Source organism: Calidris pugnax, unplaced genomic scaffold (assembly GCF_001431845.1).
Source record: "Calidris pugnax isolate Ruff unplaced genomic scaffold, ASM143184v1 scaffold237, whole genome shotgun sequence".
Taxonomy (NCBI): Eukaryota; Metazoa; Chordata; class Aves; order Charadriiformes; family Scolopacidae; genus Calidris; species Calidris pugnax.
This window is the reverse complement of record NW_015090985.1, coordinates 541,952-557,612: the sequence shown is the minus strand read 5'-3', so window position 1 is coordinate 557,612 and position 15,661 is coordinate 541,952. Positions and strand designations below refer to the sequence as shown.

At 43.8% G+C, this 15,661-nt stretch overlaps 1 protein-coding gene across 1 annotated transcript in view; it reads left to right on the top strand.

Moving 5' to 3' along the window:
* The window catches only part of NEO1 (neogenin 1), a 193,127-nt gene that overhangs the window by 39,862 nt on the left and 137,604 nt on the right, over positions 1 to 15,661 (top strand). The window contains exons 3-4 of the mRNA XM_014953840.1: positions 2,736 to 3,011; positions 13,388 to 13,541. Of these exons, the coding sequence (XP_014809326.1) occupies positions 2,736 to 3,011; positions 13,388 to 13,541 (430 nt within the window). The remainder of the gene's footprint in view (positions 1 to 2,735; positions 3,012 to 13,387; positions 13,542 to 15,661) is intronic.

The following is a 15,661-nucleotide window of genomic DNA, read 5'->3' as shown; positions in this document are numbered from 1 at the left end:
GAACTAGGTATTTTAAAAAATTAATTAAAAAAAATATAGAAAAGATTGTTCCTATTACTGCTTAATTTTCCATTCATTATTGATGGGTGTTAGGTGAGACATTGGGCTGAGCTGTTTGGAAATGCGTTGAGTGTCTAAAACACTGTAAAAGAGTCATCTTCACAAGGGATAAATGAGAATTTTTCCAATTAGGTCAAACTTATGAAAGTGGAAGATGAGTAAGGGCTTTCACTAAAAGAAGTGGAAAAGGTGAGAACTGACCTAAACTGTCACAGCCTTTGTCATGTCTGATCACGACTGTGAGGTGTCACCTGTGAAGAGAGCTTGTGCTTGTGTCTCCTGTGTGTGGCCTTGGCTGTGTGTGGTAACATTGAATTAGAGGTTACCAGAGCCTACTGCGTCCCAGCAGGCTACATTCTCCTGCTTCAGTAATTGTACCGGCATGGTTTAATTTCTGTAACCCCGAGTCCCACTTTCCATCTTTTATATTGAAGGGAAGAGAGCTTGTGCTTGTGTCTCCTGTGTGTGGCCTTGGCTGTGTGTGGTAACATTGAATTAGAGGTTACCAGAGCCTACTGCGTCCCAGCAGGCTACATTCTCCTGCTTCAGTAATTGTACCGGCATGGTTTAATTTCTGTAACCCCGAGTCCCACTTTCCATCTTTTATATTGAAGGCACACAGTGTACTGACTTTAAAGAAAAAATATCATAATATGTACTTGAAGCTCTGAGCTATTGAGAGGGAAAGGTAAGATGGCAGGAGTACCAGCAGGCTGTTTCTATGACAATGTTAGTTTTAAGTGCAAGCATAAAAAAGAATAAAGATTTTACTTTAAGACTATAGATGTGAGTGTGAACCACGCAACTGCCCCTGTGCCAGAAGTGAAAGGGAGAGCTGATGATACAGCTACCCACCTTGGAAAATGGAGAGCGAGGAGGCTTTTCTTTTTCCTGTCCCCTGCTTTGTCCTCTTTCCTCCCCTTTCCTGTATGCTGTTGCCTTTATTGAACCGTTTGCTTCCACCAGTAAGGTTCCTCAGTGTGAGGCCACTGGTGGGACTGGGCGTTTCTGTGGGAAGATGTGATGTGTGCCCCATTACGGGGAAGCTGTGTGGTGGATTGGCCCTGGCCTGCTGCCCACCCCGCTGCTCCCTCAGCACTCCTCAGCAGGGCACGGCAGGAGAGGGGGGAAAACTCTGTGGGTCAAGACAGGGAGATCACTGGCCAGTTATTGCAAGGGGCAAAATGACCTTGACTTGGGGAAAATTAATTTAATTTCTTGCCAAATGAAATAACATTGGGTGGTAAGAAAACAAAGACAAAAACTAAAACACCTCCCCAATTCCCAGGTTCAGCTTCCCTCCTTCATTTCCCGTTCTTCTGCCTCCTGCTCCACCTTGGTCTCCTCAGGATGGCACCCTGAAGAGCTGCTCTTCCTTCCCCCCTCCTCCTGCCCTACTTGTTCCAAGGGCTGTTCCTCACACTTTTCTTGCTGCCCTGTGTTGTTTTCCCCTTTCTTGGACGTGCTTTCATGGAGGTACCACCACCTTTGCTGGCTGGCTCAGCTGTGGCCTCCGTGGGGCCTCTGTGGAGCCAACCCTGCCCAGCATGGGGTGTCCCCAACCTCTTCTCACAGAGGCCGCCCCAGCAGCTCCCCCACTGCCAGCATGGGACACGGCCACCCAAAACGAGTGTGAAGCCTTTCAGTGGGCTTTGGGTATTTCTGGAGGAGGTTTTTTACTCAGAAGGTGACACATTTATTGTGTGGCGCTGACAGGTCAGCCTGGCGCAGGACCTTTGTGTTACTCTGGAGTTCTCCACAGTTCTCTCAGTTCTCAGGTACCCTAGCACAAGAGAGACAAATATTTGCATATGAATAAATGCAGTTCTTACCTTATGGTGCTATATGTAAGGCTTTTTGTAGCTGAAATCTTCAAAGGGATATCCTGTTTCCATTGAATTTCTGTGAGATTTGGGCCTTTAACACCCTCAGGCTTCTTTTCATGGTCTAGTTAAGTTACTGTGAAGCTGAACCATTACTTAGACATGGTGACAAAGTAGTAGAAAATACTTTTCAACTCTTTTGGCTTAAGTTCTTAACTGCTAAACTTCCAATTTTAAAATAAGACATCTTCTAAGTTGACAGAAAAAAACCAAACCACGTTATAAGTAGTTGTGTAGGCGGTAAACGAAGATGTCGTGCAGTCTGTAAGCTTGAGTGGAAGGAACACATAAGCCTTCTGCTCTCCTTGTTACTGTCTCCTGAGCTGGTACTAGAGGACATCTGTGTTCTACTGCAAGTGAATGGGAAGCTCTTACAGAATATGGTTCGAACTCTATTTTTTCGGATGTACCAGGCAGAGACACTATCTTGATTTTTTGCCACTCTTGTGCCGTCTACTCCTGCAGGGTGGCAGCAACGCAGAGGTTATCTGCATGTCTCCTCACGTTTTTGAGGACTTCAAACACTCTCTTTTGTAGTTGACACTTGCTTGTTTCTAAAACTACTTTTGCTTTTAAATCATTAGTTTTGTTGTTGATTTTATTTGCTCTTACACCAGCTGTGTTTAGTATTGTGCTGTCAAATGTTGGGATTTTTTAAAAGCTAGACAGCAGCCTAATTTTTTTTTTTTGAACTAGATTGATAAATCTTGACTTGGACTTCAAAGCTTTGGTGTCATCTTCAGAATACGTGTATTTTTTTGTTTTTCTTACTATTCTATCTTGTATTTGCAGGCCTTCCCAGATTCACCAGTCAGCCAGAATCTTCATCTGTCTATAAAGGAAACAGTGCAATCCTTAACTGTGAAGTCAACGTTGACCTTGCACCGTTTGTGAGGTGGGAGCAGGATCGCCAGCCCGTCTTCCTGGATGACCGGGTATTTAAATTGCCAACTGGAGCTCTAATTATTAGCAATGCTACTGACACGGATGGAGGACTCTATCGCTGCATCATTGAAAGTGGTGGGACCCCCAAATACAGTGATGAAGCAGAGCTCAAGATTCTTCCAGGTATTAGCCTGTTTTGTCTTTTTCAAAAAGTTAATAAATAAAAAATTAGTCGAGCAATAGCTGGGGGAACCTAACAAGAATACTCACATGAGGAACGCATGAGAATCTGCTCTATTTCGTCTTTGTATATTTCAAATGGAACTAAGTGTGATGTGTTGTCTAGAATCTGGTGGTTCAGGCCCTTGAGCTAAAGGATTTTGGCCCTTGGGAAGACAAACTGGTATCTTGCAGTTGGGAAACAGAAAAGAAAAATGAGTTATCAGTGTCTGAGCTCTGCAGTGATTGGAGGTGGGCTGGAGACATGCACGTGCTTTTTTTGCCATATGTAATCATTTGGCTTTTAAGGGCTTTTTGGGAAAGACTTCTTTTTAAAAGTCACTACTAATACACTTACGCCATGATGAGTTACAAAGAGGGAATTGACTGTTTCTTTGACTATAAATGTTTGGGGACTTTTAAGTTTCACAGGCTTGAATCCCATGTTTAAAATCCTGTTGAAGTTTCCAAAATAAATCGGTGCTTAGTTCCTCACTCTTAAGATGTTTAAGCTCAGGCACTTTTAATTGTCCCAATATTTAGGAAGTTCTGATGTCTTTTGGCAAGTCTCCAGACCCCCAAAAGGTGGCATGGCTCTTTATTTTGAAGGTTTTAGCTGTGCCTATTATGCAGAAGTGTGTAGATATTTTTTTATAAGAACAAAAGTCCATCCTTATTTCTTCATAGTGTGTTCTGTTTTGAATGACAGTACTGCACAGAGCTGTGTCACCAGATGCTCTAATACGGAGTTTTGAAAATTGACCAAAAATAAGGCAGGGTCATGAATCCCACTTTCCCAAACTAGGGAAGCATGGGCTGTGTTTTGTATGGGCTCTCTTAATTATTTCCAGAACTTTATGCTGTCTCCTCTGAATTAGTCTTCGTGTTAGAATTCCAATTCAATTTTTACTGCTGGGAGAGGTGCCAGAGGCTGATGCATGTCCATCTTGGGAGGTTTTTGGGGCTACACTGGGCAATGGCATGGTTGGCCTGACCTCATGGACTTCATGCAGGTGGTTGCACTAGGCAGAGGTCCTTGGCCATGAATGCTTCTGTTCCTCGTGACTACGTCACTTTTCTGTTTAAAATATCCCAGTTTTACAATTGCAACCTTCCCTCTTTTAAAATGGAGGCGTTTGCTTGGCTTTGGAAACTAATCATGCTTCAAGCAGGAAGTTGTTTCATTGAGTTTGTGAACCTTTCTTTTCAGAAATACTCATCTTTTCTTCAACTAAGGCTATAGTTTTGGAAGAAGAGCGCTTCTGGAAAAGGCGCTTAATTGAACTATTTTAGTTTGTTTTGCCTTCATGTTTCCACAACCCCTCAAATGAAATCTTAAGACTTTTTCTGACTTTTGGCAATTTAAGATTTCCCAATAAACTCCCATATTGTGTTGATCTTTCTAATTCTTTGGCTCCAGATGTGGTTTACTTGCTGTTGTAATGTTTTGCTGCAGGTGATTAAATATAACACTATTAGGGAATACAAATAATGCTGTTTCCTTGCTTGATCAGGAGTCTGAAAGCGGGATTAAACTGTTGCACAGAAAGCTCTCTTAATCTTGAGTGGCCCCATAATTGATTGTTTGGTCTGAGACGTATTTGAAAGGAGGATTTGAATTAATCTGTTCTTAATTTGTTTTGCTGCATTTTAAAATTGCATTCTGATGCGTGCCTGACAGCGACCCCAACTGCTTTGCTTCTAAATCTTTGAGATACCCCCAACACACATTGGTATTGCACAGATTTGCATCCACAGACTGTCCTACTTTTTCTGATGGTGGGCTTCCTTAGAGCAGTCAGGCTGCCTTTCCTCTGCCACCGAGCAGGAAGATGCCTTTCCGAGCTCTGCTTTCAAATACAGGAATGCAAGGGGGAAAAAATAAAATCACATAATTGAGTGCAGTTTCCACTGACCTGAGAACTGATCTCCTTTTTGGGAGCTTGGAGCACTAATGAGTTGTGTCCCCAGTGAGTTGTGCTGACTCCTCTCCCCAGTGCAGTGATTGCTGGCAATCTGTTATAGCTGTTTTCTGCAGTTTGGCTGGCTCCACGTGCCCCTCCAGGTCACTCTCACTGCGTTACCCGCCTCTTCACCCGCCGTCTGATTTCTGGAGCAGGCAGACTCCTTCCCTCTAACGGGGAACGTGGGCAGAGCCGCTGTGATGGAGACAGATGGTGTGCTCTAGGATCGCTCTGAGTTTGGCTCCCTCTGCCTGGGACAATTCTGAAACGTGATTTCTCACGAATACCCTGACAACCTCATCATGTTATACCTTGGAGCACGTGCATGCCCTTAGCGTAGCGCTGTAAGTGCTTGGTGGTTATTTTTAGCGCTTTGAGCTGAAGAAACCAAACCCAACAATTTTTAGAAGCTGCTGTGAGCGTTGTGTAGGTCCCAGGTGTGAGACAGGGGGTGAACACTGTGTGTGAGAGGCACAGAGTGGGCTTCACTGGGCAAAAGTAGCGTAGGTACAGAATAGCCTGACACCATCTAGGGGGGCCAAAACCAGCTTGTCCCATTAAGAGGTTACCAGAGCCTACTGCGTCCCAGCAGGCTACATTCTCCTGCTTCAGTAATTGTACCGGCATGGTTTAATTTCTGTAACCCCGAGTCCCACTTTCCATCTTTTATATTGAAGGCACACAGTGTACTGACTTTAAAGAAAAAAAAAAAATCATAATATGTACTTGAAGCTCTGAGCTATTGAGAGGGAAAGGTAAGATGGCAGGAGTACCGGCAGGCTGTTTCTATGACAATGTTAGTTTTAAGTGCAAGCATAAAAAAGAATAAAGATTTTACTTTAAGACTATAGATGTGAGTGTGAACCACGCAACTGCCCCTGTGCCAGAAGTGAAAGGGAGAGCTGATGATACAGCTACCCACCCTGGAAAATGGAGAGCGAGGAGGCTTTTCTTTTTCCTGTCCCCTGCTTTGTCCTCTTTCCTCCCCTTTCCTGTATGCTGTTGCCTTTATTGAACCGTTTGCTTCCACCAGTAAGGTTCCTCAGTGTGAGGCCACTGGTGGGACTGGGCGTTTCTGTGGGAAGATGTGATGTGTGCCCCATTACGGGGAAGCTGTGTGGTGGATTGGCCCTGGCCTGCTGCCCACCCCGCTGCTCCCTCAGCACTCCTCAGCAGGGCACGGCAGGAGAGGGGGGAAAACTCTGTGGGTCAAGACAGGGAGATCACTGGCCAGTTATTGCAAGGGGCAAAATGACCTTGACTTGGGGAAAATTAATTTAATTTCTTGCCAAATGAAATAACATTGGGTGGTAAGAAAACAAAGACAAAAACTAAAACACCTCCCCATTTCCCAGGCTCAGCTTCCTTCCTTCATTCCCCGTTCTTCTGCCTCCTGCTCCACCTTGGTCTCCTCAGGATGGCACCCTGAAGAGCTGCTCTTCCTTCCCCCCTCCTCCTGCCCTACTTGTTCCAAGGGCTGTTCCTCACACTTTTCTTGCTGCCCTGTGTTGTTTTCCCCTTTCTTGGACGTGCTTTCATGGAGGTACCACCACCTTTGCTGGCTGGCTCAGCTGTGGCCTCCGTGGGGCCTCTGTGGAGCCAACCCTGCCCAGCATGGGGTGTCCCCAACCTCTTCTCACAGAGGCCGCCCCAGCAGCTCCCCCACTGCCAGCATGGGACACGGCCACCCAAAACGAGTGTGAAGCCTTTCAGTGGGCTTTGGGTATTTCTGGAGGAGGTTTTTTACTCAGAAGGTGACACATTTATTGTGTGGCGCTGACAGGTCAGCCTGGCGCAGGACCTTTGTGTTACTCTGGGGGCTTTGGGTATTTCTGGAGGAGGTTTTTTTACTCAAAAGGTGAAACATTTGTTGTGTGGCGCTGCCAGGTCGGCCTGGCAGCAGGACCTTTGTGTTACTCTGGAGAAAGTTCTCCACAGTTCTCTCAGTTCTCAGGTACCCTAGCACAAGAGAGACAAATATTTGCATATGAATAAATGCAGTTCTTACCTTATGGTGCTATATGTAAGGCTTTTTGTAGCTGAAATCTTCAAAGGGATATCCTGTTTCCATTGAATTTCTGTGAGATTTGGGCCTTTAACACCCTCAGGCTTCTTTTCATGGTCTAGTTAAGTTACTGTGAAGCTGAACCATTACTTAGACATGGTGACAAAGTAGTAGAAAATACTTTTCAACTCTTTTGGCTTAAGTTCTTAACTGCTAAACTTCCAATTTTAAAATAAGACATCTTCTAAGTTGACAGAAAAAAACCAAACCACGTTATAAGTAGTTGTGTAGGCGGTAAACGAAGATGTCGTGCAGTCTGTAAGCTTGAGTGGAAGGAACACATAAGCCTTCTGCTCTCCTTGTTACTGTCTCCTGAGCTGGTACTAGAGGACATCTGTGTTCTACTGCAAGTGAATGGGAAGCTTTTACAGAATATGGTTCAAACTCTATTTTTTCAGCTGTACCAGGCAGAGACACTATCTTGATTTTTTGCCACTCTTGTGCCGTCTACTCCTGCAGGGTGGCAGCAACGCAGAGGTTATCTGCATGTCTCCTCACGTTTTTGAGGACTTCAAACACTCTCTTTTGTAGTTGACACTTGCTTGTTTCTAAAACTACTTTTGCTTTTAAATCATTAGTTTTGTTGTTGATTTTATTTGCTCTTACACCAGCTGTGTTTAGTATTGTGCTGTCAAATGTTGGGATTTTTTAAAAGCTAGACAGCAGCCTAATTTTTTTTTTTTGAACTAGATTGATAAATCTTGACTTGGACTTCAAAGCTTTGGTGTCATCTTCAGAATACGTGTATTTTTTTGTTTTTCTTACTATTCTATCTTGTATTTGCAGGCCTTCCCAGATTCACCAGTCAGCCAGAATCTTCATCTGTCTATAAAGGAAACAGTGCAATCCTTAACTGTGAAGTCAACGTTGACCTTGCACCGTTTGTGAGGTGGGAGCAGGATCGCCAGCCCGTCTTCCTGGATGACCGGGTATTTAAATTGCCAACTGGAGCTCTAATTATTAGCAATGCTACTGACACGGATGGAGGACTCTATCGCTGCATCATTGAAAGTGGTGGGACCCCCAAATACAGTGATGAAGCAGAGCTCAAGATTCTTCCAGGTATTAGCCTGTTTTGTCTTTTTCAAAAAGTTAATAAATAAAAAATTAGTCGAGCAATAGCTGGGGGAACCTAACAAGAATACTCACATGAGGAACGCATGAGAATCTGCTCTATTTCGTCTTTGTATATTTCAAATGGAACTAAGTGTGATGTGTTGTCTAGAATCTGGTGGTTCAGGCCCTTGAGCTAAAGGATTTTGGCCCTTGGGAAGACAAACTGGTATCTTGCAGTTGGGAAACAGAAAAGAAAAATGAGTTATCAGTGTCTGAGCTCTGCAGTGATTGGAGGTGGGCTGGAGACATGCACGTGCTTTTTTTGCCATATGTAATCATTTGGCTTTTAAGGGCTTTTTGGGAAAGACTTCTTTTTAAAAGTCACTACTAATACACTTACGCCATGATGAGTTACAAAGAGGGAATTGACTGTTTCTTTGACTATAAATGTTTGGGGACTTTTAAGTTTCACAGGCTTGAATCCCATGTTTAAAATCCTGTTGAAGTTTCCAAAATAAATCGGTGCTTAGTTCCTCACTCTTAAGATGTTTAAGCTCAGGCACTTTTAATTGTCCCAATATTTAGGAAGTTCTGATGTCTTTTGGCAAGTCTCCAGACCCCCAAAAGGTGGCATGGCTCTTTATTTTGAAGGTTTTAGCTGTGCCTATTATGCAGAAGTGTGTAGATATTTTTTTATAAGAACAAAAGTCCATCCTTATTTCTTCATAGAGTGTGTTCTGTTTTGAATGACAGTACTGCACAGAGCTGTCTCACCAGATGCTCTAATACGGAGTTTTGAAAATTGACCAAAAATAAGGGAGGATCATGAATCCCACTTTCCCAAACTAGGGAAGCATGGGCTGTGTTTTGTATGGGCTCTCTTAATTATTTCCAGAACTTTATGCTGTCTCCTCTGAATTAGTCTTCGTGTTAGAATTCCAATTCAATTTTTACTGCTGGGAGAGGTGCCAGAGGCTGATGCATGTCCATCTTGGGAGGTTTTTGGGGCTACACTGGGCAATGGCATGGTTGGCCTGACCTCATGGACTTCATGCAGGTGGTTGCACTAGGCAGAGGTCCTTGGCCATGAATGCTTCTGTTCCTCGTGACTACGTCACTTTTCTGTTTAAAATATCCCAGTTTTACAATTGCAACCTTCCCTCTTTTAAAATGGAGGCGTTTGCTTGGCTTTGGAAACTAATCATGCTTCAAGCAGGAAGTTGTTTCATTGAGTTTGTGAACCTTTCTTTTCAGAAATACTCATCTTTTCTTCAACTAAGGCTATAGTTTTGGAAGAAGAGCGCTTCTGGAAAAGGCACTTAATTGAACTATTTTAGTTTGTTTTGCCTTCATGTTTCCACAACCCCTCAAATGAAATCTTAAGACTTTTTCTGACTTTTGGCAATTTAAGATTTCCCAATAAACTCCCATATTGTGTTGATCTTTCTAATTCTTTGGCTCCAGATGTGGTTTACTTGCTGTTGTAATGTTTTGCTGCAGGTGATTAAATATAACACTATTAGGGAATACAAATAATGCTGTTTCCTTGCTTGATCAGGAGTCTGAAAGCGGGATTAAACTGTTGCACAGAAAGCTCTCTTAATCTTGAGTGGCCCCATAATTGATTGTTTGGTCTGAGACGTATTTGAAAGGAGGATTTGAATTAATCTGTTCTTAATTTGTTTTGCTGCATTTTAAAATTGCATTCTGATGCGTGCCTGACAGCAACCCCAACTGCTTTGCTTCTAAATCTTTGAGATACCCCCAACACACGCTGGTATTGCACAGATTTGCATCCACAGACTGTCCTACTTTTTCTGGCGGTGGGCTTCCTTAGAGCAGTCAGGCTGCCTTTCCTCTGCCACCGAGCAGGAAGATGCCTTTCCGAGCTCTGCTTTCAAATACAGGAATGCAAGGGGGAAAAAATAAAATCACTTAATTTTTGAGTGCAGTTTCCACTGACCTGAGAACTGATCTCCTTTTTGGGAGCTTGGAGCACTAATGAGTTATGTCCCCAGTGAGTTGTGCTGACTCCTCTCCCCAGTGCAGTGATTGCTGGCAATCTGTTATAGCTGTTTTCTGCAGTTTGGCTGGCTCCACGTGCCCCTCCAGGTCACTCTCACTGCGTTACCCGCCTCTTCACCCGCCGTCTGATTTCTGGAGCAGGCAGACTCCTTCCCTCTAACGGGGAACGTGGGCAGAGCCGCTGTGATGGAGACAGATGGTGTGCTCTAGGATCGCTCTGAGTTTGGCTCCCTCTGCCTGGGACAATTCTGAAACGTGATTTCTCACGAATACCCTGACAACCTCATCATGTTATACCTTGGAGCACGTGCATGCCCTTAGCGTAGCGCTGTAAGTGCTTGGTTGTTATTTTTAGCGCTTTGAGCTGAAGAAACCAAACCAAACAATTCTTAGAAGCTGCTGTGAGCGTTGTGTAGGTCCCAGGTGTGAGACAGGGGGTGAACACTGTGTGTGAGAGGCACAGAGTGGGCTTCACTGGGCAAAAGTAGCGTAGGTACAGAATAGCCTGACACCATCTAGGGGGGCCAAAACCAGCTTGTCCCATTCTGGAGCTTGCTTCTCATCCAACTTGTAAGTGCACGTGTGGGACCAGAGGAAACAGTCTCAAATTGCTCCAGGGGAGATTTAGATTGGATATTAGGAAAAATTTCTTCACTGAAAAGGTTGTCAAACACTGGAAGAGGCTGCCCAGGGAGGTGGTGGAGTCACCATCCCTGGGAGTACTTAAAAGCTGGGCAGACGTGGTGCTGAGGGCCATGGGTTAGTGGTGGAGTTGGCAGTGCTGGGTTAACAGTTGGACTCGGCGATCCTAAGGATCTTTTCCAACCTAAATGATTCTATGATTCCATCTGAGTATTGAGAATAGAGCAAATTTTGCAGCATAAACACTGGGGTTTTTGTGCACTTGGCAGAAAGAGTTATGGTAATGAACAAAGTAGAAATGCTGGGGCTGGGATGTAGGAACTCATTTATTCTAATTACAGTGTGAGGAACATGCTGAAGTTACTGCAGAGACAACGGCTCCAAACTGCATCTTTTGCCTGGGTTTTACTGGGGCCCCTTGATGAATTGGTTACAGTTCTAGTTAAAATTGATATTGGAACCTTTTTCCTAATCTTACATTTTGAGGAGTCATGGATATTTTTAGTGAAAAATAGCCTTTTGTTCTGAATATTTATTTGTGGTAGTTCAGAGTAGATTGCTGGGCAGCCTTTATTTGTGGGTATGTTTTCAATTCTCACAGGCAACATTGCGTTTCCTGTAGTAAAAGATTGAGTAAATAGGCTCGTGCTTCTTAAGGGAGGAAAAAGAAGAATCAGACCCCTCTTCAGCTCAATTCAAAGCAAAATAAAAACTAATTCAGAGGATTCACCATTTCCATAAGGACGGAAAACCATGGTGAATTTTTGTTTTAGTATAAATCTTGTATTACTTCAGCATGCAAATTATGTAGTTATTTTATTTTGCTTAGTGTTGACTCTACTGCAGTAATTTCATCTTCTAGTGCATAAAAGCACTTTCTCAGGCAGCTGCCTGATGGAGCCTGGTGATTCCAGGGCTTGGCTGGACAAAGACAAACCTATACCTTTCTTTACTAAATAACACAGAATCATAGAATGGTTAGATTTGGAAGGGACACTAAAGATCATCAAGTTCCAACCTCCTGCCCTGGGCAGGGACACCTCCCACCAGACCTGGTTGCTCCAAGCCCTGTCCAACTTGGCCTTGAACCCCTCCAGGGATGAGGCAGCCACAGCTTCTCTGGGCAACCTGGGCCAGGCTCTCACCACCCTCACAGCAAAGAATTTCTTCTTGAGATCTCTTCTATATCTCCCCTCTTTCAGTTTAAAACCATTCCCCCTTGTCCTATGGCTCCCTTCCCTGATCAAGAGTCCTCCACATCTCCCTGTAGCCCCCTTCAGATATTGAAAGGCCGCTATAAGGTCTCCCTGGAGCCTTTTCTTCTCCAGGCTGAACAATCCCAACTCCCTCAGCCTGTCCACATAGGAGAGGTGCTCCAACCCTCTGATCATTTTCGTGGCTCTCTACTGGGCCCATTCCAACAAGTCCATGTTCTCCCTGTGCTGAGGACTCCAAAGCTGGACACAGTGCTCCAGGTGGGGTCTCACGAGCGCAGAATCACCGACCCCTGAGGAACACCACTCATCACTGCCTTCCGCTTGGACATTGAGCTGTTGCCTGCAACCCTTTGAGTGGGGCCATCCAGCCAGTTCCTGATCCACTGAGTGGTCCATCCATCAAATCCATGACTTTACAATTTAGAGACCAAGATGTCATGTGGGACAGTGTCAAACGCTTTTCATAAGTCCGTGTAGATGATGTCTGTTGCTCTGCCCTTATCTACCAAGGCTGTGGCAATATTGTAGGTAGCTGTCTGTTGCTCTGCCCTTATCTACCAAGGCCGTGGCAATATCCTAGGTAGCCACCAGATTTGTCAGGCGTGATTTGCCCTTGGCGAAGCCATGTTGGCTGTCACCACTTGCCTCCTTATTACAGATTTGTCAGGTATGATTTGCCCTTGGTGTAGCCATGTTGGCTTGTCACCAGTCGCCGCCTTCTTATCCATGTGCCTTAGCAGAGGTTCCAGGAGGATCTGCTCCATGATCTTGCTGGGCACAGAGGTGAGACTGACCGGCCTGTAGTTCCTCGGGTCTTCCTTTTTTCCCATTTTGAAAATGGGAGTTATGTTTCCCCTTTTCCAGTCAGTGGGAACTTCACCAGTCTGCCATGAGTCTTCAAATATAATGGAAAGCTGCTGAGCAACCTCATCTGCCAGTTCCCTCTGAACCTCCAGATGGATTCTCTCAGGTCCCATAGACTTACGTATCTTCAGGTTCCTTAGATGATCTTGAACCTGATCTTCTCTTACAGTGGGCAGTTCTTCATTCTGATAGCCCCTGTTTTTGCCTTTATATTGATGAGCTGGTGGGAGTTGCAGTTTCAGGGCTGTAGCTTTTAGCTGAAACTGTTTCCTCGGGAGTTTGAGGAGTCAGAATCCCAGCAGTGGCAAATCAGTGTGTGTGTCTGGAGGAATCCGTAGAGAGCTGCTCACGTGGGAGGCTGGGAGAGTCTCTTAGGGGAAAACCAGTTAAGCAGCTAAGTTGTGAAGATGCAGGAAAGAAATTAGATGTTTCATTTGTTCTTTTTAATATTATCATCTTCCAATTTTGCGTCTGGTAACAGCTTTGTCATTTATGAAATGTTTGCAGACCCAGAGGTGGCCCAGAGGCTGCAGTTTGTGAGACAGCCCTCCTCGCTTACGAAGGTGACCGGGCAAAGCGCCGTTTTCCCCTGTGTTGCCGTAGGATTTCCAACTCCATCCATCAGGTGGACAAGAAATGCAGAAGAGCTTATCACAGAAGGGTGAGTAATGGCTAACGTGTATTTTTATAGAACGGTAGGAATCCAGCCAGAGTTATGCTTTTAGATGAGAGCACAATCTGCTTTCTAACTTAATTGGAAACCAGGAGAAGAGAAGCTGGTGCTTGCTGGAGGGCTTCAAGGCTGAGTGTAATGACAAGTGAGGTAGTTCGTGAGACTTGTGGAACTCATGGTATTTCTTTTTTTACAGACACCTGAAACCAAGAAATCTTATTTGAAGCAGAAAGGTTATTAAGAATATATTACTTTTAGATTGCCACTGGAGTAAAAGCAGCAATGAGGGAATAAGGACACTGCAGAAAAGCCAAGGCTTCTTCATGTTGGCATATTAGGTGTCTGAAGCCCTGCACTTGTGTTACTCTTTCTGCTATGAGAGTGTCCAGCATGTGTCTAAACGTTCCATAAGAACTAAGAGTAATTGTTTAAAGCAGAATGTAGTAATTTCTCATTAAAACAGAATATTAAAATGTTAGGCATGATTAAAAAACCCTGGACTTTCAGGAATGCAGTAAATGAAAACTACTGTATTACACACTGTCATTGCTGGTGTATTCATTCAAAATAATGTGGTAGAAAATATGTATAAAAAAAGCTTCAAGAAAAGCTCTCTTTTGGTCCATCTAATGAACATACTTACTAGAACAAGGAAATTAGATACTGGAATGTTCTCAGTGTACCTCAGAGAGATCAATGTAGAAAGAAGTTAATCATGAAAGAACAAGGAGTAAAGTTATATGGTGGCACGACTGCTACAGAAAGCAGCTAAAGAAATCTGCAAGTCTTTCTGCAGTAGCAGCAATAGCAATATATCTCTTTGTTTTGTGTGTGTGTGTCAGCTCTTAAATTAAAAAATCCAGGGGCTTGTAATTTGAACTGTCTTTATCTGGCAAATGCAGGGTTCTGTGGGGAGTGACGAACAGTTCTGGTACCACTGCACCTGTGGTGATGGCAGTCTGGTGGCACATGAGTTACATTCATTTTTTGTAAACACAAGAAATCATTCATGTACGAAGGGTGGTGCAGACTCATTAGAATTGCACAATCAAGTGTGATGAAATGTCAGAATAAATGTGCCTGATAAGATCTTAATTTGTTTTTCTTGTATGTAAAATCATGTCATGTCATATCTTTATAAATATTTGCTGTCACCTCCCATCCTTCTCTAGGTTATGTCGCATTCCATGCACAAGGAGGTTAAAGCTCACTAAAGATCTCTCCTTTTTATTTTCTTCTCATTTTTTGATGTAGACCCTAAGTTTTCAAATCCTGCTCTGAATATAGTGTTGTTAATTCCCTTATTAGCTTTTCTGTGCAGGTTACGATAACTTCTGAGTCCTGATAACTTCTGAGGGCTTCATAAATATTTTTTTTCTTTTCAAAATTCAGAATGAGAATTGCTGGAGAGATGGGGGACAATATGAGTAAATGTATCTGATCTTTATATGTGCACAATTTGAACCACGTAGGACCTGGTACTCCAGAATATTTAGTATTAGTTTTTAGTGGTGCAAGAATGGATCCCAGTTGATTTTTGGTGCAAGCAGGAGCCCTTCAATGAGCTGTGTGTCAGGTTGTCAGTGCAGGGAACAGAACAGCGCTTTCTCTGCTGCCTCCAGCTTTTTGCTTGAAGCCACTTTTGTTTGAGGGTCGTTCACCATCCCACGGACACTGGGCGGTGAGGCAGGAGCCACAAGTTTGCTGGTTTTCCCAAACGTATTTGTACTAAACATGTCTCTGCTCCTGCAAGCAATGAGCTGTGCACGGTCTCTGCCGAGCCCAGGGAAAGCCTCTCCCCAGGCTGGAAGCTCCAGGAGCCAGGAATCTGCTGGTTGTCCCATCCTTGGGGTGTGATTTCACTAAGGAGGAGAACACTGAAAAGCCAAATACTCCTCTTCCATTTGAAAGAAATATTCTGCTCAAAGATAGTACCAAAGAGGGGTAAATAAGGGGGTTGAACAATGAAAATTGTATTTCTTTTGGCTTACTGTTACAGAACCTTTCTGCTCTGGCTGAAGATGAGTAAGTTGTCTTGCTGATGAAATGTTTTTTTTAAGAATTTCTGATTTTTTTTTCTTGTTACAACACACCACTTTTTTTTTTTT